Raw genomic sequence first — 27,903 nt, 5'->3', positions numbered from 1 at the left:
TGTATCACAAGTAATGCTTGTAATTGTTCAGCTTCTCACCATTCTCACATAACAGAAACTGACAAATCCATGATTTCCTCTAAAAATAAACATGAAAAACAGTATCTGGAAGACTCTTGTTCTTTTCCTTTTGTTGTGATGGTTACATCCAGCTTGACCCACGAGAAGCTGCTTCCTTCTGTAGTCAGCACCTCTTCAAACTGGCAAAGGTAAGCCCCAGGGGGTCTGGCTGGGACAGCCCCTGGGAACTCCAGCTGATTGTTCACATGTTATTCACACACACATTCTGTCAAAAACCACCTCCTGGGAGGTGAATGTGGTGAGCACAAGCATTGATACATCTGATACATTTAGATCAGCAATAAATTTAATTATAAAAAAATCAGATTGAACTGTAACAAAAATGACATTAGAACCATTGATACTTACAAAACATCCTCATCATAATCATAAATTTGAATGGAAGATTCTTTGGTATTTGAATCAGTCTATGTGAAAGCACAGACTGAATTTAGTGCATTTCAAAAAATTGCAAAGCTCCTAATATTAAGAGGTACCTGGCCAAAAGAGAAACTTGTAAAACACTGACACACTGTTTCAAAGAGGAAATATCACTTGAAAATCAACCTAGAAAGTTCCAAACGGGAGCCATGCTTTATTCAACAATTTAGAAACACTCTACTGAACTTGGCTCAGGAAAGCGGCTCCTAAATTCTCTGTATGTCCTTCCTCCATATCCCTTCCTCTAGTAAAAGGAGAGTCCTCATTCTTTATGCCTCTATTCTTTAAGAACCCATCACAGCAAAAAAAAAAAAAAAAAAAAGGCTATGTTTGATTCTTAAAGTGAATCAACTTAGCACATCTTAACCCTTGGATTGTTTTCCCGTGTTCATATCTTTTCTCAGCTCTTATGGTTTGGCCTTCTTTCCCCAGGGTCAAAGTTTATAGTCAGTCCCTCATTTCACTCTGGAGAATCACGAAAAAAAGATTTGTTCTCTCAAGAAAGATCACAAATCTGTTTTGTAGGAAACTACTGCAAATATATATAACTAAATTTGTAAAAATGGACCAGTCAACTCAAAATGTCCTAAGAAGTTGAAAGTTTTCAATTTCAACATACAAAAAACTACAGAAAATAATTCTAATTTTTACATGTCTATAAAGATCTTATCAAGCTTTAAAATATCTTAAGAAATGCTTCTCTACTGTAGTTATCAAGTAGCTAATTGTCCATTATTAAAAAATAAAAAATAAAAAAGTCACCAATACGGTGAGATCAAGGCTGTAGGGAGATGGCCCCTAGGCTCACCTCTGAAGGTCTCTTCTTAACCCTGAGTTGTAGGAAACACTAGGGTTGGAGTTCTAGTTTGTAGTTTTCGACAAGTTATTTAACCTCCCAAACCTCAATTCTGCAACCATTAGCATTTTCTAAACTGTTCAAAGGAATATTAATTTCATGAAAAAGGGTTCTGTGGTCAAATTAAGTCAAACTGCTGCACACAATTTTTCTTTAGGAGATTCACAATGTGCATCAGCATTAATGGCTCTGAGAAGTCCTACAGTACATTTGTTTAACTTTGTATCAATCTTAGATGACCTCAGAATCCCTTTACTGACTAGCGCTTATTAGCGTCCTGTGGATTATACGTTGGAAAATACTGGTCCAGTGTATCTCAGGTCTCTTCCAGCACTTACACTGATAGCATGTAGGAAGACCAATACAGTCTTTTGACACAGGTTCTGAAGGTTAAGAGAAGATGTAATGTCCTGGCGTTGACAAGGCAGAAGTTCGTGTTAACTCGCTCCTTGAAGATCAACATGATTCCCCTGTTCCTAAGGGAAGTCTTCATTCAAGGAAAGTGGTAATGACTCTCACAGAATCTTGATGGCTACCTATAGTACAGTAAGTAGCAGAACTCCCCAAGAATGAAACGTTACCTTCCATATAGGTCAGTTTTCCTTTCCAGTATGACTCCTTCCCATAGAAAATGCTTTTGCCACTGTTCCCTAGAACAGTTCTGCCCAACGTTAACAGGATCCTTGCCCTTAACCCATTTCCTTGTCCAAAATGAAGTCAATGCACAGGCGGTCATCAAGCAGTCCTCAGGTTAAACAGCTGCTCTTCCAAGAAGGCACCCCCAAAACCATATTGCTCTTCATGTAGACTAATCTCTTCAGGTGACAAGTGGCTTCCTCCAAGAACAAAGTCTGCAAATCTAATAAGTATGTTTTTGTTTTAAATAAAGTTAGTGTTATCACAGGAAGGTTTATTTGGAAGATAACATGTTCTCTTGTTATTTATCTTCTTCAATTAAATTTGACTTTATGTCAATAAAGAACACCATTTATACATTGGATATAAAAATGGCAATGGCTTATGTGATCCTTCTAGAGATAATCAGGAAAAGAACAGAGAAACAGGCAGACTTAGAAGCACTGAGTGCTGCTGAACATACCCACTCCTGTTTTCTAATTCCTTCTCTCTTTCTTATTAGATTCATGATTCATTTGTTATTTTAGTACGTCAATACTTTCCCCCTCCAATGTTTAATTTGAGGGCACTGTTATTTGGATAAAGCTATGAAGAAGGGGAAGCAGTAAGGAAAAAGATGTTGGGGCAAAGATGTCTTTCTTGGTAAACTTTGAAAATGATCTTCCATACCAGTAACTTCCCACATGTAAGTTATCTTTCTGGCCTTCCCTATCAAACATGTCAGGTGAGAATTTGTCCCGACATTGGCAGTTCTACGCAAGGCAGGGCACTGAAGAAAAAGCAGACCTTCCGACAGCCTCCACACCATCTGTTACCCAGGGCAGGAGTCTGTTCCTAGTCTGAGGTACGTGTAACAAACCACCACAGTATTTTCACACTCATTCTAACCCATGTTTAGTCCAAGCAGCTGAGCCGGGCTTACTTGTTGGGAGCCTGGAGTCTGGAGACGACCAACCACGCTGGGAAGTCAGGCCTGCGGCAGGCGCGGCGCAGCTCCTCCAGGGCGCTGCTCGTTTCCATATCCGCCTGTTCCCTGTACTCGTCTTCAGTGAGATACTTAACCACCAGCTTTTCTGATGTAAACCATTTCTTCATTTTCCTAAAACATGTGGCATTTGGTTGCTAGATTCCTGGTCATATTTGACTGTTCAATTCAACCCTTAAGATTTATAAAAATACATTTCTTAGAAAGGAACAGTAATACTTAACTTCCTTGATGTCACACTGTACTCCCATGGTTCTTACCGTGACTGAGGTATAGAGAACGTGCACCGTTTGGGCCTAACAGTACATTTCCTCTCTTCCTGGACCATCCTAAATTATGTTCCTAGGAATGTGAGGCTCAATTTCCGAGAGACATATTAATTGCATTTTTCTTCTCAGTGATTTTTAATTGCACAATCAGACCACTAAAAGTCTGGCTCTTTTATGCTTGGTCTGCTCATTATCTTGGGCACTAATGGAAGCAATTCTTTGAGATGCTTTTTTACAGAGACCTGGTAGAATCAATGACCACTTAGTCACTAGCCGCCCCCCCCCAAAAAAAGACAAAAAAGAAGGGAGGATTTGTGGGATATCGCCTCCATCTAGTGGCTGAGATTCTGACTAATCCTAGAGAGGAGAAGTAAATATTGTACAAGGATCGTTTATGTACAATAATTTAAAATAACTCCTCCTTCGCTACATACTAAGGAGCTCATAACTGGAATTTTTTTTTTCCAATCAGGAAAGTCCTAAAGGGAAGAATCTCATAAAAATGGCAATGACGATAAGGTTTTAACATATATGTTACATTTATCAATGAGTTTTTTAAGATATTCTTGGGCGGTTTAAAATTTAATTTAACCAGAGAGTCCCAAATCTAGATGAGTATAAGAATTACCAGGAGGTGGTTTAAACATATATTCTCTTGAGGGTTGGGACCTGAAAAAACCTTAACATTTTAAAGATTGTATGGTGTGAAGAGTCAGACTGGGGCACCACTGACATTATTTCCTTCTCCTTTTCTGAATACCTAGCCTGGTCTCCCTAGAGGAAAACCACTGGTCTCTGAGCAGAAGACTGGGGCACAGTCCCGGCTTTGAGGTTTCTCCACTGTGTCAACTGTGAATAACAGTTCTGAGCCTCACTTGCTCATATGAACAAAGTGAAAGCAATAACATCTACCTCATGAGGTCATTGTAGGGATTAAATATTTTGTGTATTTTGTGTAAAGTGCTTAGCACAGTGAGTGGCCTATAGTGAGAGTTCAACAAGGATAATTAAGACAGTAGCTACCATATGCTAGGATATATTCAAACAGCTCTTTGTAAAACTAAAATACTCTACAAATCAAGGTATTATTTTTCTGGTTTGTAATTTAACCTGTATGTTCCTGTTTTATCCTTTTGTTCTTCACATAATTATTTACTAGCAAAATGAAAAGCTAAGGAAGTTACAAAACATTGTATTAGGTTCATGTTAACAGAATGCATAGCAAGTGCATAGAAGGACCATCATGCAGATAACACAACACACTTTACACTTGGCAGGGCAGCTGGATGTTTAAAAGCCACGAGCCTGGCCAAAGGCCAGAGGGCTGGCAGATGTGGACTGGCCAGCCTCCTCCTAGCAGAGGGACCTCTGGTAATCCCAGTCACGTCGGCCTCTGAGATAGGACAGAAAGCAGCAGCTAACAGCAGCCCCTCTGACCCAGCCCTGCTGCCTTTCAGCCTTGCCAGCATTCTCTGCACAAGGGCCCTGTCCTGTCACTGGTACATTTTTAACATTGTGACATGGTTACATATGCAGTCCCAGATCCATAAACTACTACTTACCAGAGTCTCCTTCTCAGCTAGGTTTACCTCACTGTCTCACAGCCCGACTCTAGGCCCTCATCACCTCTTGCCCGCACCGCTGTGATGTCACTGCCTCGGGGCCTCCTAGGTACATACACTCTCTGTGCCAGAAGGCAGTTGGGCCACATCCTGCCACCCAGGGAGGTTCATGGTCTCTGCTTTGATCTTGACTGTTGAATGTATTTTTATTTTCATATTAGTTGCCAACATTCAAAAATACTAAGATTTCACATTCAAATCCATATTCCCAGCTTTTCTAAAAAAAAACCCAAAAAATAAAAACCAGAAGATCTGGCAAGGCAGGGCCCATATTCCTACATGGCAACAATCAGCTCAAGCTGAGTAGTAACTGCCCCCTTTTTGATGAGGCTGCACTGCAGAATTTCCCACAGTCCTCATGATGGCCCCACTGCCTTACCCTTGCTCAGCATCACCCACTCAGTACCAGCCCCAAGCAACTGGATTTATAACTCCGGTCCAAGCAGTAGGCAGAGAATGCCGCCTGAAATACGTAATGGCTTCTGGCCTCCACTACATACAGGATCAGACTAGATTCCTTAACACAGCCTGTGAAGCCTCCACAACCTTGCAGATGCCCACCTCGCTCACCGGCCTCATGATGCTACCAGACTGGGCCTTCTCCCTGTCAGGAAAGTCCTTTCCACATTTATTCACCTGGCTGTTTTAATTCATGAAGATTCAGCCTAGTAATGTCTTCTTCAGAAACTCTCCTGATCTCTATGTGCCATAGTCCCTGAACAGGTATATCTTAACACTTCAGAGATATAGAAAGGTATGCTGCTGTCTCAACAAGTACACCTCAAGGGGAGAAACTATCTCCTTCGTTTGTGCACCTGACACGAAAACAGGTGTTCAGACTCAATGACTAAGAAGAGACATAATAAAGCTGTGGCAATAAAAGTTACTTCATCTCTCTTTCTGTATTTTTAAAGGGCTTAAGCCTTAACTTAAAACCTAAAAAAAAGGTCCTACACATAAATAATACATTTCAGTAATTTTTCTAGTGCTATTTCATAAGCACAACAAATACCTTTAAAGCAATCTTGGGCCCTAATGAAAGGAAATGTAGAATGAAAGTAGAAATTTCAGGCAACCCAGAGTGCAAGTAATTTTGCTACTGATTTTAGTGAATTCTGGGTGAGCTGTAATTACTTAGTAATTGGGAAAGTCCTCTGAAAGATTAATGAAGACTAGAATGGAGATGGGATTCGATGCTTAGATTCTCTATCCTCCTCCTCTCTCAAATCTCCAGATGAAATGCAGTTAATTATGAGACTAAATATGACACGTGCAAGAAACTTACCAAAACAATAAATAAAACCAGAGCTCAAAATGTCAAATTTACAAGGCAAAAAAATACACGCACCACGTCATATAACTGAATGCTTTCAGTGGGTAGCGCAGACTCCTGGAGGACAGGACGAGGATCATAACTGCATACGAGCACTGGGGCACGGTGACACCACAATAGATCAGGAGCAGGGCGAGGAGCCGCAGTGTCCACGTCAGGAGATTTACGCTCCTTTCGTCAACAAGGGGCCCGTGTTTGTAACAAACAGCAAAGCTGAGAAATCCCACTGTTAGGACATAGCCTGTAAAAAAGCAGAACTTGAAAATTTGAACTTGAGAAGCTGTAGGAAAAATCCTGGCAAAGCCTTGACTTAAGCTAAGAACATATCAGAAAGCCTTCATATTTATGACTTCTTTTTCCGAAGAAGTAAGATTGAAAAACACATACAGGGGTAGTTATTCCTTCCATGTGAGATACTACGCTGCCTTTTGTAATAATTAAGGCTATTTAATAATAAATTATTATGATATATATCTGTTTTTTAGTCCAGAGTCCTAGATGGACAAATGTTATCATCGTTGCTTTGGTCAGGATTTAAGCCTCAGCATATATCACAGTTGGCTACAAACCCTATTTTTTAATTTTTACTTTCTAGTTAAAAAAGGAAAACACAGTTTTAGAGTGGAGGGATCAGGCTGCACCCTAGTGCAGTGCTCAGTTTCTGCATTAATAATGATGGGATGGGGACGCCTGGGTGGCTCAGTCGGTTAAGCAGCTGCCTTCAGCTGGGGTCATGATCCCCGGGTCCTCAGATCGAGTCCTGCATCAGGCTCCTTGCTCAGCAGGGAGCCTGCTTCTCCCTCTGCCTGCTGCTCCCCCTGCTTGTGCTCTCTCTCTGACAAATAAAATCTTAAAAAAAAATAATGGTGGGGAGATGCGATATTCTGCATCTCCTGCTGGGATCCAATGTGAAATCCACATCTCCTCTTATGTATTCCACCAAAAGTGTTTCACTCATATCTAAGCAAGCTTCAAGATCTAATTTCCAGTTTAGAAAATACAGGGGAGGGGCGCCTGGGTGGCACAGCGGTTAAGCGTCTGCCTTCGGCTCAGGGCGTGATCCCGGCGTTGTGGGATCGAGTCCCACATCAGGCTCCTCCACTATGAGCCTGCTTCTTTCTCTCCCACTCCCCCTGCTTGTGTTCCCTCTCTCGCTGGCTGTCTCTATCTCTGTCGAATAAATAAATAAAATCTTTAAAAAAAAAAAAAGAAAAGAAAATACAGGGGAGAGAGGAGCAAGTTAAATTACACCACAAAAGAGTAATCAGAGAAATCCAGAAAGCGGGACACTCTATAGGACAACTAGATTGGTCTCAGCAATGAAAAAAGGAATTGTTATGGATTAAAAAAGACTTAAGAGACACGGTAGATGCAAAATATGGTTCTGGACTATATCCCCCCCTTATACAGATCAACCATCAAGGATGCTTAGGAAATTTAAACATGACTTGAGTAATTTATGTAATTATTATTTTTTTAGACTTAATTGTTATTTAACTGTAGAGGAAAATGCTCTTATTTTTTAGAGATACTTACTGAAGTAGTTAGGGGAACATACCATGATACCTATAATTTACTTTAAAAAATATTTTATCATAGGGGCACCTGGGTGGCTCAGTCTGTTAAGTGGTCTACTCTTGATTTCAGCTCAGGTCATGATCTCAGGGTCCTGGGATGGAGCCCCGCAGCTCAGTCCCTGTCCAGCTGCAAGCTCAGCGGGGAGTCTGCTTAAGGATTTCTCTCCTGCCTCGGCCCCTCCCCTCTCCTGTGCATGCACTCTTTCTCTCTCAAATAAAAAAAATAAATCTTTTTTAAAAATACTTTATCAAAAAAAGGAGAGTGAGCTAAAGACATAAAATCTTCAAGTAAAACAGAAAACTTACTGCTTTTGTTTTGGGTGGGTGGACTTTTGTGAAAAATTTGGTGCTTAGGGGTTAGGAGAAAACTGATCCTCCCATTTTCCATTATTTCCCAATTAAAACAAATAAATAAAAAGTTATAAAAAGTTGTTTGTGGTTACATGAAATACGAACAAGTGGTTTCTTAATAGCCTCTCTGTTTCTGAAAATTCAAGTTTTCATTAGTCATTTATATTTAGAATTTCTCACCTTTCATGCTGCATATATTAAGAAAAAGAAAGAGCCACATTTCAGAGAATTTTTTTCATTACAAATCAGACTTGGTTAGAGCTTAGCCACAATTCAATGGCATAAAGGCAGTCAAAAGAAACAAATACTTCTTTGCTCTTTTGATCATTAGTACAGAAAACTAAGAAAGATGTCATAGAGAAATAGTTTAAAATAAGATCTAATGAACTGAAATCATCAACTGTAGGAATAAAATAAAATATTTTTAATAGCACTTTTCCTTAGTTCAAAAGGAAAATTTAGATGTTGGAGAAAAACATATTTCCAAAGAAGGCCTCCAGTTGTACTTTTCAGCTTTACTGATAAAAGGACATATTTTTAAAAAATTACCTACCTAATATATATATCCTGTTTTCACGCCATAGCCACTTCAGATCCTCCATCAACTGGCACACAACATAAACTGAAGCAAACCAACAACCAACCATTAGAGCCCCAAAGGTGCTATACTGTGTGTGGAAAAAAATAAATGACACAGTTTTTGGTTCATTCACTCTCACAAAAATAGGAGTAAACAAATAAACCCTTTGTATTAGAAACTTCTACTTCAAATTGCATTGAAGTCAATTCAAGATACTCTCTAGAGTCTTGTTAAAGTTACGGTCCATGAGCCAGCAGCATCGGCATCACCTGGGAGCTTGCTGGAATGCAGACCTCAGGCCCTATGGCAGACTGAGTCAGAATCTGCATTTCAACAGGATCCTCGGCACATTAAAGTTGGAAAAGCACTGTTTTAAAGAAGAAATTTATCTCAAGATAATGCCGGTGTTGTAAGCTTCAGTCAGAGTATCACAGCATTATCACCATGAACTAATATTTATCCTCAACTAAGTGCAGAGCATTCTTTCATTAAAGGTGTTTCAGGGAACTCATAATGAAGAAATCTCCAGATGTAGCAATGCAGTTATTCAAGACCTTGATGGTTCAGCATCATGACATTCCTCAGCTCTGCTAATACAAGACAAATTTCTACACAGCATAGATCAGTCCCCTGCCACTCCTAAGAAAAATGTATTACCCTAAAGTAAAAGGGTCTCAAAAAAAGTATCACCAAAACTTAATACTTACTTTAGGGTATATATAATAACAAATAAAAATGGAAACTCTAGAAAAAGATACATTTTAAAGTCAGTTTATACAATATAGAAATACAGTTTGAATTAGTAACTGTCACAATCAATGTGAATTAACTTTGATCAATTTTTCATGTCTATGAGATCATGGCTTCCCTCTTTTATTCATTCCCTCTTTTATTCATTTATACACAGTATGCCTACCTTAGGAATAAACCTTTTCACCAGCAGCAGGACAAAGACTAATGTCATTAGAACACCTAGCACAGTCCCAGAAGAGTAATAGAAAATAGGACTTCTGTCAAGACAAGCAGATAAAAGCCATTTAAATGCTAAGCAGCACTTTCACTATTAAAACCATGTTTAACTTGATGACAGTAGCCATAAAGAATACTAAGGAGAAAAACTCAGATGGTAGCTTTAATTACACCCTACTCTTAAAAAATGAAGTCTGTACTTGAAATTTATGGTAAATAGCTTGCCACTAACTCAAAACAAAATGTCTGAGTTACTTTCTATGTTTAGAATCTGATGCAAGAAGAACTACTGAGCACCTATCATGTAGCAGACGCTGGTCTGTGAGCTGTGCACGCATTCATACAGCCCTGTGAAATGGCTTTCCGTGTCTAAATTTCAGAGGAAGAAAGGAAGCCACCAAGAAGTTAAAGACCATCCCCAAGTGAGTATCTGCCAACTGGTGGATTCAGGCTTGCAGCCTAGTTCCTCTGAGTCCAAGCTTTATCCTGGTTTCTAAAGGCCACGGATTACATTAAACATACTTAATTATACCATGAGAAAGATAAACAATATTAAGAATAACAAGCTAAGAATTAAAATATTATTGGAAAAAGACTCCTTTTTCATGAGAGAAGTTGTAATACACAAAGTATCAGGATAATATGTTTATCCAAGAGTCAGATACTTGTTAAATTCAACTTTCTGTATCAGAGCCACAAATCTTGGAGGCAGCCTGAATCTAATAGAGAGAGCAAGGCATCCGGCATCAGAAAACCTGAGTATAAATCTCAGCCTTAGGAAGAACTAGTCATGTGAAATGAATGTTGGTTACTCATCTATAAAATGAGAACAATAATACAAAGCTTACATAATTGTTAAGAGAATCAGATTAAAAAATGTATATTAATACGTAAGACAAAATAATGCATGTAAAAGCACTCTGTAATATATATATACACATATATATATATATATATATATATACACACATATCATGTGTACTGTTACTAGTTTTTAAAGGCCCTTCAAGCACTATCTTCAGACCCACTGATTGTAAAACCTAAAGCAAGAACTACAAGCTATATATGTGGAAATATATAGCATAGGATCAAAACTGTCCTATTCTCTTTTTAAAAGGATAAACGGTAATTCACAAAATTAACCATGTAAAAATGAATACTTACTGACTCAACGTCTTTGCATAAAAGAAGAGGAAAATGCCCGCCACAAACACAAAGAAGAGTTTGAAATCTACAACTGGAGTAAAAAAGACACACACAACAAAGATTTTGTGTCAACGTAGCTAGTAAAAGAAGAGAAAAGTCAATTTCTTGAAATGTCACTCCAGAAAAACTAAATACAGAAAATCAAGTGTAATGAAAACAGACTTACTGTTTCGATTCACACTAATTGTATAGACAAATATCTTCCTGACAGGCTTCACAGAGAAGCACATGGTCTCTCCATATGGATTGATGATTATGGTTATTTCATTAGACTCCTTCGGTGTCCAAAAATTATGAATCATACATTTGATAAAAGATAGAATGGTTTCTGGATACTGACAATTATGTCTTTCTGTGATATATACAATATTAAGCAGGCCTGAACTGGTAATTTTCACCTATAAAATGAGAACAAACAAATCCATAAATACATAAGCTCCTTAAAATCATGAGCCGAGGAATAAAGAGAGCCTGAGAGAAAGGATAAAGAACAGACATTCAGATGTACACAACTCCGGGGATCCCATCGATGGACCTACAGATCTGTATTTAGTTCAAACATGCTGGAGCACAGAGACTTTGCAAAGTGGATGTTTCTTCCCCGAGGTGATTTAACTCCCTCTTCTAGCAAGTCCTTGTGGCCAAGAGACATGTGAAAAAGGATGGCAGAAAGCAATAGGCAGCAAACTACTTGGTTTATAACGGGGTTTCTTTTTTTTTTTTAATATTTTTTTATTATATTATGTTAGTCACCATACAGTACATCCCTAGTTTTTGATGTGAAGTTCCATGATTCATTACTTGCATATAACACCCAGTGCACCATGCAATACATGCCCTCCTTAATACACATCACTGGCCTATCCCATTCCCCCACTTCCCTCCCCTCTGAAGCCCTCAGTTTGTTTCCCAGAGTTCCTAGTCTCTCATGGTTCATTCCCCCTTCTGTTACCCCCCTTTCTTCTTCCCTTTCTTCTCCTACCGATCTTCCTACTTCTTATGTTCCATAAATGAGTGAAACCATATGATAATTGTCTTTCTCTGCTTAACTTATTTCGCTTAGCATTATCTCCTCCAGTCCTGTCCATGTTGCAGCAAATGTTGAGAAATCACTTTTTGATGGCTGAATAATATTCCATTGCATATATAGACCACATCTTCTTAATCCAGTCATCTGTTGAAGGGCATCTCGGCTCCTTCCACAATTTAGCTATTGTGGACAATGCTGCTATGAACATTGGGGTGCAAATGGCCCTTCTCTTCACTACGTCTGTATCTTTGGGGTATAATGGGGTTTCTATCACTACCATTTTCTACTGTGTTTATGCAAAAGCACTTCCTCTGGATCAGCTGAGCATATTTAATTCAGGCTTCTCTTCCCATGCCTCCTAAAGAAGAACCCAACCACAGGTCCTATTCAAGACTCACAACAAAGCACTAGCTACAGTACCAAGCAGACAGTGACAAACCAGTGATCATTAAATGACAATTGTGCTGCTGCCTTTGTCTATCCCTCTCTATTCATACCTTTCTTTGTCCAAGAGTAAGGTGAGCCAGAAAAGGGGAGTGAGATCACCAGCTCTGAATCTCAGGTATCGGGTGATATAGCCACTCCCTACCCTCATTTCTCCTGGCTCACTATTGCTATCTCTCCAATACTATTTCCTGTCATACATCTTAGGGATTCAATATGCACAATATATACACCAAACTCCTTCCAAATACTCTTGACTCTCGGCATCTTGACTCCTCCCTTCTTATGCTCTAGTCCTCTGCCTGACCTCAGCTAATCACGCCCATGGCCACACCCTGGACATTGTTATTACCAAACTACCGGCCCTCTACGCGTTTCATGCATCCCACTGGCTGACCACCACCTCCTACTTTTCCAGCATGCCCTTTATAGGACCTCAACCCCAGGAAGCCTTAGATCAAGCATTTTTTCCCCCACTCCTCACCCATTTGATGTCCTTAGGCCCTTCTTACCAGCTAAATTCCATAATCAATCATTATAAATCATTCCCTTGCTTGTACCCCTAACTCCTTTGCACTGCTCTTGCTTTGTCACACCCACCTGCAAAATCCAACTCTCCACTCTTGCATTTGCACCACCAAACAGTGCTAGATAAACACATATCAGTCTGACTTCAGGCCCCTGGGTGTGAACCCGAAGAGGGACCTGAAGCTACAGGTGATCATACCACACATTCCTATCTACGCTCCACTCTCTTCAACAAAGATTTCATAGCTTTTCCTTCCTCAATACCAACACCTCCTCCCCATCCTCACTCTTGGCTGAAAATGGAAGAGGACGATGTCAACAGGCTCCTATCCCATTTCCCAACCACTGGTGGGCACCTGCAGGCATGTGGTCTGCTTCTTGCCTATTGGGAAGAACTTTCTGCCACAGAGGAGATTTAAAGGAGATTCTGAAGGCACAAGATCCACCTTTGTCTACTCAAGGACATCCTACCAATACTTCTTCCCTCTCTGTTGGACCATTCCTATTGACGTGGGAAACAAAGGCAAAAGAAAAATTAAATTTCCTTACTAAAATAGCCCACTGGTAAGTCCTTGAAACAAGCAGAGTGACATTCCTCTAGAAACTCAGCTGCCTCAATGTTAATACTTTGCTAAGGGCAAAAGCCAATCTTAGCTGGACTCCCAGAATCCTATGAATCTACTTGAATATATAAAAATTTCCTCTGGAAACTTCCTTTATTTCTACCCCCCAAAATACATGTTGGTAATCATCCCCAAGCATACGATCCACCAATATACATCTGGAGGATCTCATGACTATTTTATTAGACAGTAATAAATGACCTATTCACAACAACAGCTAGCCCCCTCAAGGTCCTGCAAACCTTGCTTGCAAAATTCTTTAGAGATGCTATTCCTAACCCCCTCCCAACTTGAAAGTATTTAATGGGCCACTACTCATGACCCCAGTGCAGCTCTTTATGCCCACGGGTCCTGGCCCCATGCTTTAATGAAACCACCTTTTGCACCAAAGATGTCTCAAGAATTCTTGCTTGGCTCTTGGCTTTAAACCTTAACATCTTTCCTACATCACTATCAGCATGCAAACACGTAGATACTTTTCCCACTGGGGGGGACAAAAGCCTTCTATTGACCCACTTTCCCTTCCAACTATGCCCTTGCTTCCCATTACAATCAAATTCTTTGAAAAAGTTGCCCATACCTGAAGTCTTCAGTTCTTTTCCACCCATTCTCTCTTTAACCCTCTCCAATCATTGCGTGTTTCATTCCCAACAGACTATCCCTCACAAGGTCACGCGGCCTCCATGTTGCTAAATCAAATGGTCAATTCAGTCATCGTATTTGATTCATCAACAGCATTTAGCACTGCTGATCATTCCCTTCTCCTTGTAACAGCTTCTTCCTGCAGCCTCCTGGACATCTTCACTTGTCCTCCTCCTCTCTCACTTCTGCTGGCTCCTTCCTCCTCCCTATATATAAGACTGACCCAGGCTCAGCTATTGGTCCTCCATCTAAACTCACTCCTTAGCACTATCTATAAACATGCATCACTGTTTACTTTTGCAGAAAGAAACACAGGAAAGACATACAGAAGCTAGTAAGACTGACTACCCACAAGGGCTAATGAGGGGGAGTGACACTTCTCTGAGAATACTTCCGCACAGAGTTGTGATTTTAAACCATATTAATACCATACATACTAATAAATGATAATAAAATCAACTAAGATAAGGAAAAACCCTGAAAACAAATAAAAACAAATATATTTCAAATGGAAATGGAAAAAAATAAAACCAAATATATTTCAAATGAATAATATAACCATATTAAAGGAGGGTACGTGGGAATGAATTAACCTAAGTAATTTTGGAGCACAGTATTTAGAGGTAAAACACACTCTGAACAAACATTGACGAAGAAATAAATAAAAAACAAATTACTATTCTAGCATCAGGCAAATAAATCAACATATTGAGAATAATGAAAACCAGGTTCTCCACATCAGAGAAAAGTTACAAATATGGCAAGGAGAGAGATTAGAATGAACCCAGTAGTATAGAATATATCAGAACTCACGTTTTTCAACAGATGGAGAGACAGAAATAGATACATGCACAGGTGTATGGGTGTATATATCTGTGTGTACACATATGACAATGGTATCGAAGCACTGATAAACACACCTAACTCTGAATGCTCCCTGAAAAAACGTATGATTCCAGAGCTGGGTTTAAGAAATTGTAAGATAAGCCTGGAACATCTTGTTTGCCAAAAGATGCTCAAATGACAGGCACAAATTAAAAGGACACATGAGCTACTTTGAAGGGGCTCTTCCGGGTCAAATCTAGGACAATTTGAATATCAAAATAAATAATGAAGTAATGGATTGTAATCCACTGAATGAATTGGCAATCTGTGGATTTAATATAAATATGGATATAAATAAACTGGAGGAGGAAAAAATTCTTCCTTATTGAAGAATGCTGATGAATGTAGAAAGAATAATGGAACCAGAAAATGACCGTTTGATAAACATCATGATGATAACTGATTCATGCAAGCATCAACAATGGATGATAAAACTAGGGAGTGAAAATTTGATGAGGGAAAGGGTATTTACATAGTTTCACATTATCTCCTCAAAATACTCATTTATTACAAAGGGCAAAATGCTCACTGTACCGTGGTAAAATTGTAAATTGCCAGATGCCACCTTAACCAGGCGATAAAAGTGGTGTATATTATCAGTAACAGTATAAATCAATATCATGTGCCTTCTGAGATGCTGTCCTATCTCTTCCTTCAGCCTAGAATATGTCTCTTGGTATATTATCTTGGTAATTCACTAACTTCATTAAAATCTTTCTCAAATATCACCTTCTCAACGAGAACTACCCTGACCACTCTTTTTATAATATAACTTGCTCCCCACCTCCCTCATTCCGCTTACCTTACTCTACATTTTCTTTTTTCATAGCACTTACTCATTTTATAATTTTCTTCTCTATTACATTTATGGCCTATCCCTTACCTCTAGGAGTATAAACATCACAGGAGCAGGGATCTGTTTTGTTCACTGATGTATCCTAACAGCCTATAATAGTTCCTGGCACTTAGCAAGTACTTAATAAATATGTTAAGTGCTGAATGAAGGAAAGTACTAGGCTACTGAGATTAACTATTATCTTGGCTATGCCTGGGATCAGAGAGGGGCTTGGGATAGCAATTATTTTGGAAAGTAGGAGAGAGGGTGTTGTCTTGAGTTGTGTCTGAACAGCAAGCACACTGTGCTCTCTTAGATACCATATTTATTTGGAGTGGTTTAGAGAAAGGCTGATGGAAAGTATGAGGAGTTAATGTCCCTTCCACATGACCCTTTCCCTTGGGCCACTCTATGTGATTCCCAAGTCAGCTTTCATACTGATGTACTGCTCTGTGTCATATAAAAGCTATTTTTCATTCTTGAAATAGTACATTTTAATTCTCAGTTCCTAAGACATGATTTAAATGTAGGATCTTACCTGCATAGTTGACCACATGTATTTCCACTCCATTTGAGAATTTCGATTGTAGCAGTAACAGCCTGAGTCAGAAGTTTCAATAAAATCCATTTCCTTCAGAGCTTTACACCTTAGAACTGAGAGATGGAATAGAGAATATATTTCCTAAGATATTTAATTTCTCAGAATCTTATCTTTTTTTTTCTTTTTTACTCATAAGAATAATGCTATTTTTTTTTTAAAGATTTTATTTATTTATTTGACAGAGATAGAGACAGCCAGCGAGAGAGGGAACACAAGCAGGGAGAGTGGGAGAGGAAGAAGCAGGCTCATAGCGGAGGAGCCTGACGTGGGGCTCGATCCCATAACGCCGGGATCACGCCCTGAGCCGAAGGCAGACGCTTAACCGCTGTGCCACCCAGGCGCCCCAAGAATAATGCTATTTTTACATCATTCTCTAACCAATGAATTCTTCTACATGGTAATTACAGTCCTTCAGTCTTTTCAACCTACAGGAAAGAGACAAAAAATTACAGTCTGGTGTCAATACTCTTATGATATATGGAAGGCACTGTAAGAACACAGAGAACAGGTACTTCAATCTTGAAGTAGAGGGCAAGAATTGGAGGCAGCTTCCTAGAAAAGAGGAACTGTGAGTGGAGTACTGAAGGTAAGTCGGAGGCAACGAGACAGAGAAGACAGGTTAGAGGGTGGTAAGTGTGTACAAAACCGTGGAGATGAGGGAAATCACGGAAGTCGTTCAGTCATTCACTGAGGATGGAGTGTGGGGAATACATGAGGGCCTTTCAGCATCTGCAGTAGAGAGGTAAACAATGGTTACGACTTTAAGGAGTATGGACTTCATGCTGAAAGCAGAGTATTGAAGAATTTTAGGTAAGCATCAAAGTTTCAGCAGGAAACTGCTGACACTCCAAAGGGTGTGACTAAAGAGCTCCGTGAGGAAATGGGCAGAGTTAAGGCATTAACACTGTGAACTAAGGCATTGTGAACTTCCTAGACATCAACAATAGCAGGAAGCCTTTAACATCCCTAGGCCTGAAATGGCAAAGGTAGGACTCGATGTTATTGGAGCTACTAAAGCCCGGAGGGCAGTCTAATAGGATGCAGTCATTGCCAAAATGTGGGATGGTGGAATGAAGGTATGACTACTTCAACCTCTCTCTCCTGCCCTCCCATCAGGACCTCTCACTGGCCAAACCCAATGGGAACCAGAAGACAAAGAAGCCCAGGTGATACAATCCACAGATGTCAGCTTCCAGGCACCGAGCAGGGGAGGGAAGGACAGAGAATGGATCTGTGGGAACAAACAGAGAATAGCCAGTTTAATAGGGAAATAATAGGTACACAGTTGTTCTTAGAAAAAGCATTCTATAAGCAATGTGCAATTTTAGAGGTGAAGACGACTGAAAGTACAAGAACCACTAAGGAGACTACTGAAGCAATCTAAGCAAGAAATGAATCAGGTAGGAGGGAAAAAGAACAGATTAAAGACCACTTAGGACTGGAATCAACAGACTTTGGAGATTCATTAGATGAGGGAGAGCAAGAAGATGACATGAAAGTTCCGGTAAGTGGAAAGATGGTGAGGCCTTTCACCCAGATAAGGAACACTGGGGAAGATGCACGCTTGTGCGGGAAAAGGGGGAGGAGTTCAATTTGGGACATAATTGAGTTTCGGTTGTGGGACTAAGTGAAGATGGATAGGTCTGCAGCTGAGGAGAAATTTGGAGACAGAAATAGGTACATATGTGTGTCTGTATCTGTGTGTATAAATATATGTGCATTTGTGTGGTAGAGGTAACATATAAATAATACATAACACAACACCATATACTATTAATATACAGAAGAGGAGAGACAGGTACTTTATTAGAGGGTAAACAGCATAAGAAAACTGTAAAGTAATGGGATTAATTTTATTCTGTGGCTGCCTCTGTATCTGAATTTAAAATGAAATGAGATGCCCTTTCCTCCCCAGTCACAGTCGGAGGCCAAGATCCGCCCTTCAGGATCACTGTCAGGGGTGCCATATGCTGGCAGGCTTGTTTTCCTGCCTCAGACACCTGTAGTTGCTGGGAGGCCCACTTGGTCTATACCAGGCAGGCTGACCCCCCAGCCAGACTAGGGTCTGAAGTAGCAGCACCAGGCATGGGGCCTCTAGCTCTCCTTGGATAGTGCCAGGCTCTCACGAGCTGATCCTGGCCTGTGTTGCCCCAAAAGTAGCTTGGCCCCCGGCCTGCCCCTTAGGCAACACCTAAGAAACACATCTAGAGAGGTAGTCATCTACACGAAGATGCCTTTGAGGGAGTGGAGCTGCTCACCTCCTGCTCTCCTACTAAACAAGGGCTTTGGCCCCAGGGGATATCACTGGGGGAGGAGAGGGTGTCCAAAAGTGGGTAATTTGTTGTGGAAGGGGCATCGGAGGCTACCTAACTCATTTTTCCCTGCCTGGATTAGTTTGGGTACCAGCCAGGCTGCTCCATCCATCTCTTCAGAGCCGCGTCTCCAGTATATCCACTATAGGACTGTGAGGAGCGGGGTGGCGAGGAAGAGCTGTGAGTGGGTGCTGGAGAAGAGGGAGCTCTGCAGGCATCAGGGCAAGGAGGTGAGACCGGACACTCAGTACAGCGGCCACAAGCACAAGCCCCGCTTCTAAGGGGTTAGCTTTATCGAGTCCAACAGCTCTGGCTCCACACAGTTGCAAGTGGGAAGTGTTCTATGTTAAAGTGCTTACTTCCGTCAGCTGACAAAATAATGTTTTAGAAAAGTTTTTCAAGTTCTGTTTTTCTTCACCAACAAAAGTCCTGAAAGCATCTTATTTTATTCTAAAAGCAATAAACCACTTTCTGTGGGGAAAAAAATAAAGTAAAATGAACTGAAAGTCATAAATTCTTCTGGATCCAGGATAGGGTGCTACTGCTACATCTGTCAATAGGGAACAGGCACAGAGAATGCTATGCGCACACAGAGAAATGCGCCTTATGCCTATCCCCCATCTCCTCCAAGGAAAGTGTGGTTAGCTGCTCCAGAAAAACCTCAACCCACTACACCAAAGTTGGGGAAGGATTGAGTAATTAGTAACTAGTCAACAATTACAACGATTTAGGGAATAATATTGAATAAGCCCACATAGATCCGTGTCCCAGCTAGAAGCATCCTAAGCATTCAGCTGGAGAAAGTGAAGACAGACTTGGGGAGAAGACGCAGAGAATACCCACCAATGTAACTGCATAAAAGTTACAAAGCTACACAAAGCAGGAAAGTTACATGAGAATCCAGTATTTTCCATTGTGACACTGTCAGATCATTTACTCTTTACTCTTTACTCTTAACATTGTGAGAAAATGCATATTTTTTAAATATACCAACAAATTTGCGAGTTTGAGAGTCTGAGATGCAAATACAAGATTCTAAGAGACAGGTCTCAAAAAGGTATGTGAAGGAAAGTCTAGAGGCGCTCTGCTTAATACAGGATACTAAAAATTAAAAATGCATCCCCCTGCATGGCCTATTTATATACAAGACCAAAAGGAGAATGCAGAACCAGCGTGACCAACACAAAGCAAACAATGCCGAGGTAAATTCTTGGGTATATCTGAGATGCAAATGACTCCTGGCCATGGGTTGGACAGGGGAGAGGGCACTCCTGGACATGCAAGGGCTGGCAGCCAGCTGTAGAAAGGACAATATCAAAGCCAGTGCAGAACCTGGGAGCACAGGAGCAACTAAAGCACATTAAAAGCCTTCAGCTAGTGATAGCAGGGGTAGGATTGGAAGGAGGGCTGTGGACTGACTGACCTCTGGTAGCCCATGTTCTGCCTCGGCAGAACCTCCTGTGGCGTCTCTTGAGCAGAAACGGACTACACCAGGTGGCGAGAGTTGACAACGTTACAGTGGGGGTCCTCAATAAAAGAGAGGAAGTCCTACCTATTGTTGGAAAGGGAGTGCACTCCAACAGGACAGGTAAAAGGGAGGAGGCCTCAGGTCCACAGACCCCGGCAGCCCCACGCCATTGTAAGAATGTTAACTTCCAGGCAGTTCTCTCTTGAGGTTTACCCCTAATACCACACTTGTGTTCAATGCCAGGAGCTCTTCTTAAGGTTGGCTCCAGGGCTGCTCCCCGCATCACCTCTCCTAGTGGGCTCCTCTACTTTGAGGAATCAATTCCCATAACAACAGCGAACTACTCCTCTTGTTAGTGGTTTGAGGGAATATCCTCTTTCTGGACCTGAACTTTGCAAACAAATGCTGCCTTCCAATGGGGTTTTTTTCCACTTGGTCCTAACACTATCTCCTAAATCATCTGGTATCTGTAACTCTTAAGAGCAAGATGGTGTAATTTAAGTATAGTGCAATAATTTGAATTTAGAAGTAAATGCTTCTGTCATCCAAGCCAGTCTCCTTGCACTTGGATTACTGTAATAGCCTTTTAGCTGGTTTCCCTGCTTCCAGAATCGCCCTATGATGTTCCCCTACAACCCATTCTCCAATCACCATATAGATCTTTTTAAAAGATCAATCAGAGAACATCATTTACCCGCTCAAAACTGATGACTTCACACTGCACACATAATAAAATCCACCCTCCCTTCCAAGGACCTAGTACCTCTGGCACTCTCTCCTCTACTCTTCCTTCTCTCAGCTGCTCAGGCCACACCAACCTCCTGCCCTCAAGATGCTGAGCCATTCCTGCCTTAAGTTTTCCTATGTGCTGATTCCTTGACCTGCAATCTGCTCTCCCCAGATTTTGGCAGAGCTTGTTCCTTCGGATAATTTAGGTTTGCCCAAACGTCACCTTCTCAGGAAGGCCTTCTCTGACCCCACTGTCTAAAATGGCACACTCCAACTCCTTTCACCCACTTTCTTCTCACTCTGCTTTATTTTTTCCTCATATTATTATTAGTTTATACTCTGTCTCTCCATAAAGTTAGGGACAGCATGTTCACTACTGTATCCCCAGCCTTTAAATATCTGTCTTTTGTATGTGTGTTATAATTTGAGGGGGTTAGTGGGTTATTTGGGCATGCATAACCGAGACAATGAAAGCCTCGCTATCTTTGTAATAGGCTGCCCAGTACCGGTCAGCACCATAAAAGGAGGTGCACTCTGGGGCGCCTGGGTGGCGCAGTCGTTAAAGCGTCTGCCTTCAGCTCAGGGCGTGATCCTGGCGTTCCGGGATCGAGTCCCACATCGGGCTCCTCCGCTGGGAGCCTGCTTCTTCCTCTCTCACTCGCCTGCTGTGTTCCCTCTCTCGCTGACTGTCTCTCTGTCACATAAATAAATAAAATCTTTAAAAAAAAAAAAAGAAAGGAGGTGCACTCTGACTCTCCCCGTGAAGCAACCTGATGTAATCAGACCCCTATCCAGCCTGTGTCACTGCTATCCCACCTACGGAACCCACAGGCTACATCTCCCCCTCACCCTACTCCATCATCAATATACCTTAACTACAGGGTTGAAAGCTACAATCCTTAAGATCCCTTGGGCTAGGGACCTTCTTCTTTATCCTCCCTAGATAGAGGAGGGCAGAGAGAAGCAAGAGACACGAAGCTTGTTTTTGTTTTACTCATATGGTACTCATAAGTGTTCTCCCTGGAATTCTCCAGAGTGGCTTCCGGCTGTTGAGGTGAAGTTAATGTCAAATTTACACAATATATGAGACATAACAGACAAGGTGTTGGCATTTCATGGTATCCTCTGGCTCCCCTCATTGTTATTAACTCTCTTCAGAGATGAATTTCATTCAATCCACACAAGAACTCCCAAATATCTAAGGAACTAGACACAGCCAGAAGAAACTACAAATCTAGCTTCATGTGAGTTCACATAAACCTTAAGCCATTCGCTAGTTGGGCTAAGCATAAGACAGTGACTATGACAATAAAGATTGTTATCTAGGCTTCTTCTAGAGACATTTTATTATATAGTTTCTACTTCCATTATTCATCTCCACCTAAGGGTGGGAAATAGAAGATATAGCCAGCTGGACTGTTTATCTGAACTCCATCAGCTGCTCAAGCCCTAACACTTCAAGCCCTGAAGTCTGGGAATCTGCCTGCATGCCTGCAGGTATCATTTATTCGTGGCCTGGGTCTTTGCTGGTTCATTCTGCTAAGATGGAACTTCCTGGAGGTAATGTAGGCAAACCCAAAGATATCACAATATCAACAAAATCCCCTCACAATGCAATCTAGAAAACAAATGGGAATTCCTAGGGATTCAGAAAAAAATGTAATAATAATCACTCATTTGATCAGAAGAGAGTAATAGCTGCCTAGGGACAGCTACTGCTTCCAGGAGAAGCCGAATATGTTTCTATCCCAGAAGGTGACCCATAACCTAGGTATTCACTTCCTCAGACCTGATTCCAGATCCAGAGAAAGATCTGGAAGTGTGGGCTATCCCAGCTCTGCCTCATCTCCTAAGCATCTAGGAATATCTGCAGGGCCAGCCCTGAATGCCATCCTTACTATGCCTACCCCAGCAAGGCTGTGTCTCTAAGCCACGAAACGGTCATCACTTTCTGTAACTCCCTGCAGTCCTTAGAAGGTTCTCTTGATTCTGCAATAAACCTAACTTCTGACTTTCTGGACAGTTGTGCCCCAACTGCTAAGACAACTATTTACATTACCAAAGGATTTGAGTCAGGGTTACCTTACCCAATTAGATTCCTTAGTTCAATTTAAATAGCACTCAATTTATAAATACTCAATCTAATTTTAAGACCATGTAGCTTATATAAAAAAGGGACAGATGGGTTATTACCTGCTTTAACTAATAAATTACATTTAAAATTACTCCTTCGTACCGCTTTTGTCATTTATTAGTTTTCCTAAATGTAAAAGGATAAATTAAAGTTAAAAAATTTAGTCATACATAAGGTAAAAATATTCAGTCAAAACTTCAGAAAAGGGCAGGTAGTACTTAAACCTACTTACAGAATATGCTAAAAATAAAAAGCACAAACACTCCTCAAATCTTAGCAGATCTTAAACAACCTCCAACATAAAAAGTATTTCAGCAATGTTCCTTCTAAAAATTTAACCTTTACATGGCCCTCATATGGGAAGAAAATATCTTCAGAAGAAACTATAATAGAATAATAAAATCACTTACTAAATTAGACTGCCATTTTCTCCATTTGGCCTATTACTGCTTTTCTACTGGGACAAGGAGAGGGAAAAAAAGAAAAACAAAAAGCAAACACCAACAAAACTTAGCTCCTGAAAGTTCAAAGGAAGAATTTTTCTTGGTATTATTTATAAATTCACATTTTCAAAGGAATGTACATGGAGCACCAAAGTTAGAAGGTAACTTTCTCTATTCTATTAACACTAGTTTTTGTAACCAGACTTGAACATAAATCTTGATTTTTGTTTCTCCAACAATGTTCATAGAGAATGAATCTGAAATTAGCACACGCTGATGCACATTCAGGCTGATTTTAACTTCAAGGACTGATTTTTCTACTCCATACATGAATTTGAAAGCTGTGGTTTCAAATGGCCTATCGCTGTAAAGTTCAAGCCTGGGAATTCAACACAGTAGCCTGAACTATATCATAAGACAACACATGGTTTCTAGGGTCCTCTCCCGGTGGCTGCAAACTATGAATAACAACTCTTCCTTTCAGCCAGCCAACTACCTGCGTCTCCTGTGTCACCTGCCTCTGAGTTTCCTCCAAATAGGGTGACAGAAAGCTGGCCTGGCTCTGGATGTTCTCTATTTTATGGAAGGGTGTGTGCATTCAAGACAGAATTTTACAACAGTTAAGTATCATCTAATCCAAGCTTCTTATGTTAGAGATGGGCCCCTATTATGAAAGGACCAGCTGTTTGATCTCAGCTCATAAAGCCACTTTTAGAGCAGCAATGTTCCTTAGACCTAGTCTAGTCCAGAGGTTCCAATGTGGTGTCATTGGCACACCACAGGATCCAGGATGCTCCACAGCCTGTCCCATAAAGCATATCTGGAACGGCAAGAATTGCTTTAAGGCTACATAAGTTGCCATTTTTCTTGGCTCTGGGTTAGACTTTTATCAACTCAGTGTACATCCTGCATGTCTTGGGCAGAACAGTAGTTCTGATAAGCATTCATGCAGCTCTTTGGTTAACAAAATAGAAGAAGTCATAGTTAACACCAAATGTTGTAACACAAACATGAGAAATATTGGGTTAACAGAAGGAAATAAAAATGTGAGGAAAATACTGGAAACCATTCTGCAAAGAACAACTTTATTTTACTGATGAGAAAACCATGGTCCATAAAGATTAAGTGCCTGGACCAAGGTAATTCTACAAGTGGATAGGCGGATGTAACAAATGTCTAGAAGTCAAGTTTCTGGCTGTCGGCCCAGGGCTACTTAAAATTTTCTGGCTGCTGCCATGCTCAGAAACCCTCCTTCTTAGACACATCTATGATTTATTTTTTCATCAGCATAGACTGGTTACATTTCTCACTACTAAGCCTGCCTTTCCTCATCTATAAAATGGGTATATTAATGGTACCTACCCTCAGAGGGCTATTACAGGTATTAAATAAGATAATGCATTTAAAGCACTTTTAACACTGCCTAGCACTTAGTAAACACTCAACAAATGTCTGTCCAATGAAAACTGGTATAGAACAGTTCCCCAAAGTGTAACTCACTGCCAGATTCCCATGAGTTGGCAGCTCTGGCAGATTCTGATCCTGTCTGCATCCTTAGACAAAGAACCCGGATTTCACTGGAGGAGATGCTACGCCCAGCATAAAAGACCACACTTGGTTGCCTCCCTTGCAAACAGAGGTGGCCAATGAGATGAAGAGAAGTCGGTGGACAAAAACTCCAGGAAATCTTTTAAAGGGTTTTATGCCGGGTGGGGTGGGGGGTAGAGAAGGAGCCAGAAATGTTAAGCTCTTAGCGTATTAGTAGTAGTTCTGGAGTTAGAACTCCTGACTTCCCCTTCCGTGCCAGAATCTTGAGAGCACTCCACGTAGAGGCCATAACACCACTATGAGCAGCTACCATTTCTTGTCTCCTGTGCAACATCGTGCACACGTTAAACATCGCAACAATCCTGTCAGATACTGTGTTTTACATGTGACCAGTAGCATGACTTGCTCCAGGTCACAGAGCTAGTCAGGGGCAGGGGAATTTCGGTCTAACTCTAAATCCAAAGCTCTGACCCTCTCTTGTCTTGAGTCCAAAGTAATAGCTATAGAGAGAAATACTGAAGTTTTCAACATAAATTGATGTACTATACAAAAGTCCTGTGTCGAACGTCGGGAGACTGGCGTCAGCCGTGCAAGTGACTAGCTGTGTGACCTCAGACAAATCAAACCACGTCTGAGCTTTGGTGGCTGCTTCTGTAAACGAAGGAACTGGGCTAGACTCTGGACTTTGCGGTTGCTTCCACTAAAATCTGAAAAGTGTCCAAATGCCACGAAAGAGACCAGGGAGCCCAAGCAGGCGGAATGGGAGGCTGGGCCTGCCGCGGCTGGCGGCCGCGCCCGCGGGGTGAGCCTGACGAGACGAGGAAGCGCCCAACAGGCTGCCTGCTCCTCGCCGCCGCCGGGGGCCGAGAGAGCGCCCGCTGGGCGCGGGGGAAGCAGGAGAGCCCGGGAAGCCGGGAGCCCGTGCGCGCGCGCGCCCGCCCGCCGCCCGTGCCCGCGGTTACCTGACAACGCCGCCGCCGCCGCCTCCTCCCCCTCTCCGCGCACAGCGCCTGCGGGCGGTGTAGACAAAGGCGGCAGCCACAGCAGCAGCCACCACCGCCCCGGGGGCGGCCGCATCCCGCCCCGGCACCAGCTCCGTGCCGCTCTGCCGCGGCCCGAGCCTTTGGGTGCCGGTTCGGCCGTTAGTAGCAGAAATGGCGCGGGGCCTACGGCGGGGGAGGGAAGGGCGAGACCCGCACGCGGGAAAGGCGGAAGCCCCGCCTTCCCGGAGCGGAGGAGGAGTCGGCACGAAGCTTCGGCGTTAGCCTTCGCGGTGCGGCACGGCTGGCCAAGCCGTGGGGCTTCCGGGCCTCGTCTTGCCCTGGGGCAGTTGGGCCGGATCCCAGTCCCAGTCTCTGCGCCAGGGTGGAAATTGTGGGAGGAGGGGGCCACTCTTCTGTCAATTTTGCCCAAAACTTCTTTGCCCCGTGTGTCACCTGCGGAGTTTTAGGGCTGAGTTCTCAGAGGCTCTATGAAGGGAAAGACCTTTCAAGAACCCCCTTTTTTACAAATAAAAGTTTATTTTTCCTTTTTTTATTTTCCTTCTCGTTTGTAACAATAACGGGCAATTTAGTTGCTTAAGTAACACTGACTTGTACGTCTAAGCTCCTAAACACATTTCAGCATAAAGAGGCTGTAAAACGTTCCCTTACCAATAAAACATGTGTTAAAATTAGCTTGCATTAAAAAAAGAAAAATACAGAAAACTGGTGGTTGCTAGAGGGAGGGGGTGGGGGAATGTGGGCAAAATGGGCAAAGGGGGTCAAAAAGTACAAACTGAAAATTATAAATAAGTTCTGGTGATGTAATGTACAGTATGATAACTGAAGTTAACAATAATGTATATTTGAAAGTTGCTAAGAGTAAATCATAAATGTTCTCATCACACAAAAAATTTTGTAATTATGTGAGATGATGTATCTTACTGTAATGATCATTGTGCAATATATACATATATCAATCATGTTGGACACCTAAAACTTACACAATATTATATGTCAGTTATATCTCAATAAAACTGGAAAAAATATCTTGAGTGGCCTTAATATTGATAATGAGTATAGAACCTGCAGACGTCAGTAAATTATATTGCCTTTTTTTTTTTTATTTTTAAAGAACAGATCTTCCTCAGCCCCTGAAAACCCATTAATGTGATTCAATATTTCATACTAAACATTTACTAGAACAAAAGTTCATTTCCTCTTTTCTAATTCTGGTCTTCTGCTTAGGTACCTCAGAGAAGTGAATTGTGACAGAAATCATCCTCTAAAAATAACTCGGCTTCATTTTCTCCAAAGGTATGAGTAGGACTCACTAACTAGACTTTCCCTGGCTTCAAAGTAAGGTTTAACCAATTGTCCTCAAATCTCTGGCACCACGTGTATACCCAAAGCTGGTTTTGGAAGTTCAGAAATCTCCTTATAAGGAACTCTTCAAGGGGATGAGTTTTACAAATAAACTGCTATTAAACTTCCACCTTGTCTGACCTGAAGACTGTCTCCAGAGAAACAGCAGAACTCTTGATCCAAGTGTGAGGTGTGCACTTGCCTCTTGCACAACAGCTTTTTCTCCTAACCACATTCATTTTGATTTAGCTTAATTTTGGAAGGCACGATGAAAAGTAACTAAAAGAAACAGGTGGCTTCTTGAAAGATAAATGTGTTTTCCTGCAGCAGTATCTGGTAAAGAGCAGGCAACAATATAATAAATTAATATTCAAATTGCTATTCATGTAGCATATCTTTAGAAAATATCTGTAAAGAAGCTAAGTCAAAACACCACATTCCTCTCTATAGG

At 41.3% G+C, this 27,903-nt stretch overlaps 1 protein-coding gene and 1 non-coding gene across 3 annotated transcripts; one reads left to right on the top strand and one right to left on the bottom strand.

The window, feature by feature from the left end:
* Window positions 1-26,561, bottom strand: NEMP2 (nuclear envelope integral membrane protein 2). 2 transcript variants are annotated; one of them, XM_040642783.1, is made up of 9 exons: window positions 26,070-26,561; window positions 16,411-16,526; window positions 11,052-11,283; window positions 10,844-10,916; window positions 9,627-9,720; window positions 8,684-8,798; window positions 6,218-6,443; window positions 2,916-3,092; window positions 1-2,216 (listed from the first exon to the last, which is right to left on the bottom strand). In XM_040642783.1, the coding sequence occupies exons 1-9, from the start codon at window positions 26,182-26,184 to the stop codon at window positions 2,093-2,095; spliced, it is 1,272 nt and encodes a 423-aa protein (XP_040498717.1). In that variant the 5' UTR covers window positions 26,185-26,561; the 3' UTR covers window positions 1-2,092. The 2 variants fall into 2 exon arrangements, with proteins under 2 accessions (XP_040498717.1, XP_040498723.1); XM_040642789.1 differs by lacking the exons at window positions 9,627-9,720; window positions 10,844-10,916 and having other exon boundaries at window positions 8,684-8,752; window positions 26,070-26,557.
* On the top strand, window positions 18,339-18,475 carry LOC121099952. Its single transcript, XR_005831678.1, has one exon.
* Window positions 26,562-27,903: the final 1,342 nt, after the last annotated feature.

The sequence above is a fragment of the Ursus maritimus genome, unplaced genomic scaffold, assembly GCF_017311325.1.
Source record: "Ursus maritimus isolate PB19 unplaced genomic scaffold, ASM1731132v1 scaffold_1, whole genome shotgun sequence".
In the NCBI taxonomy this organism is placed as follows: domain Eukaryota; kingdom Metazoa; phylum Chordata; class Mammalia; order Carnivora; family Ursidae; genus Ursus; species Ursus maritimus.
The sequence above is the reverse complement of the archived record's forward strand: the minus strand, read 5'-3'. Positions and strand labels throughout refer to the sequence as shown.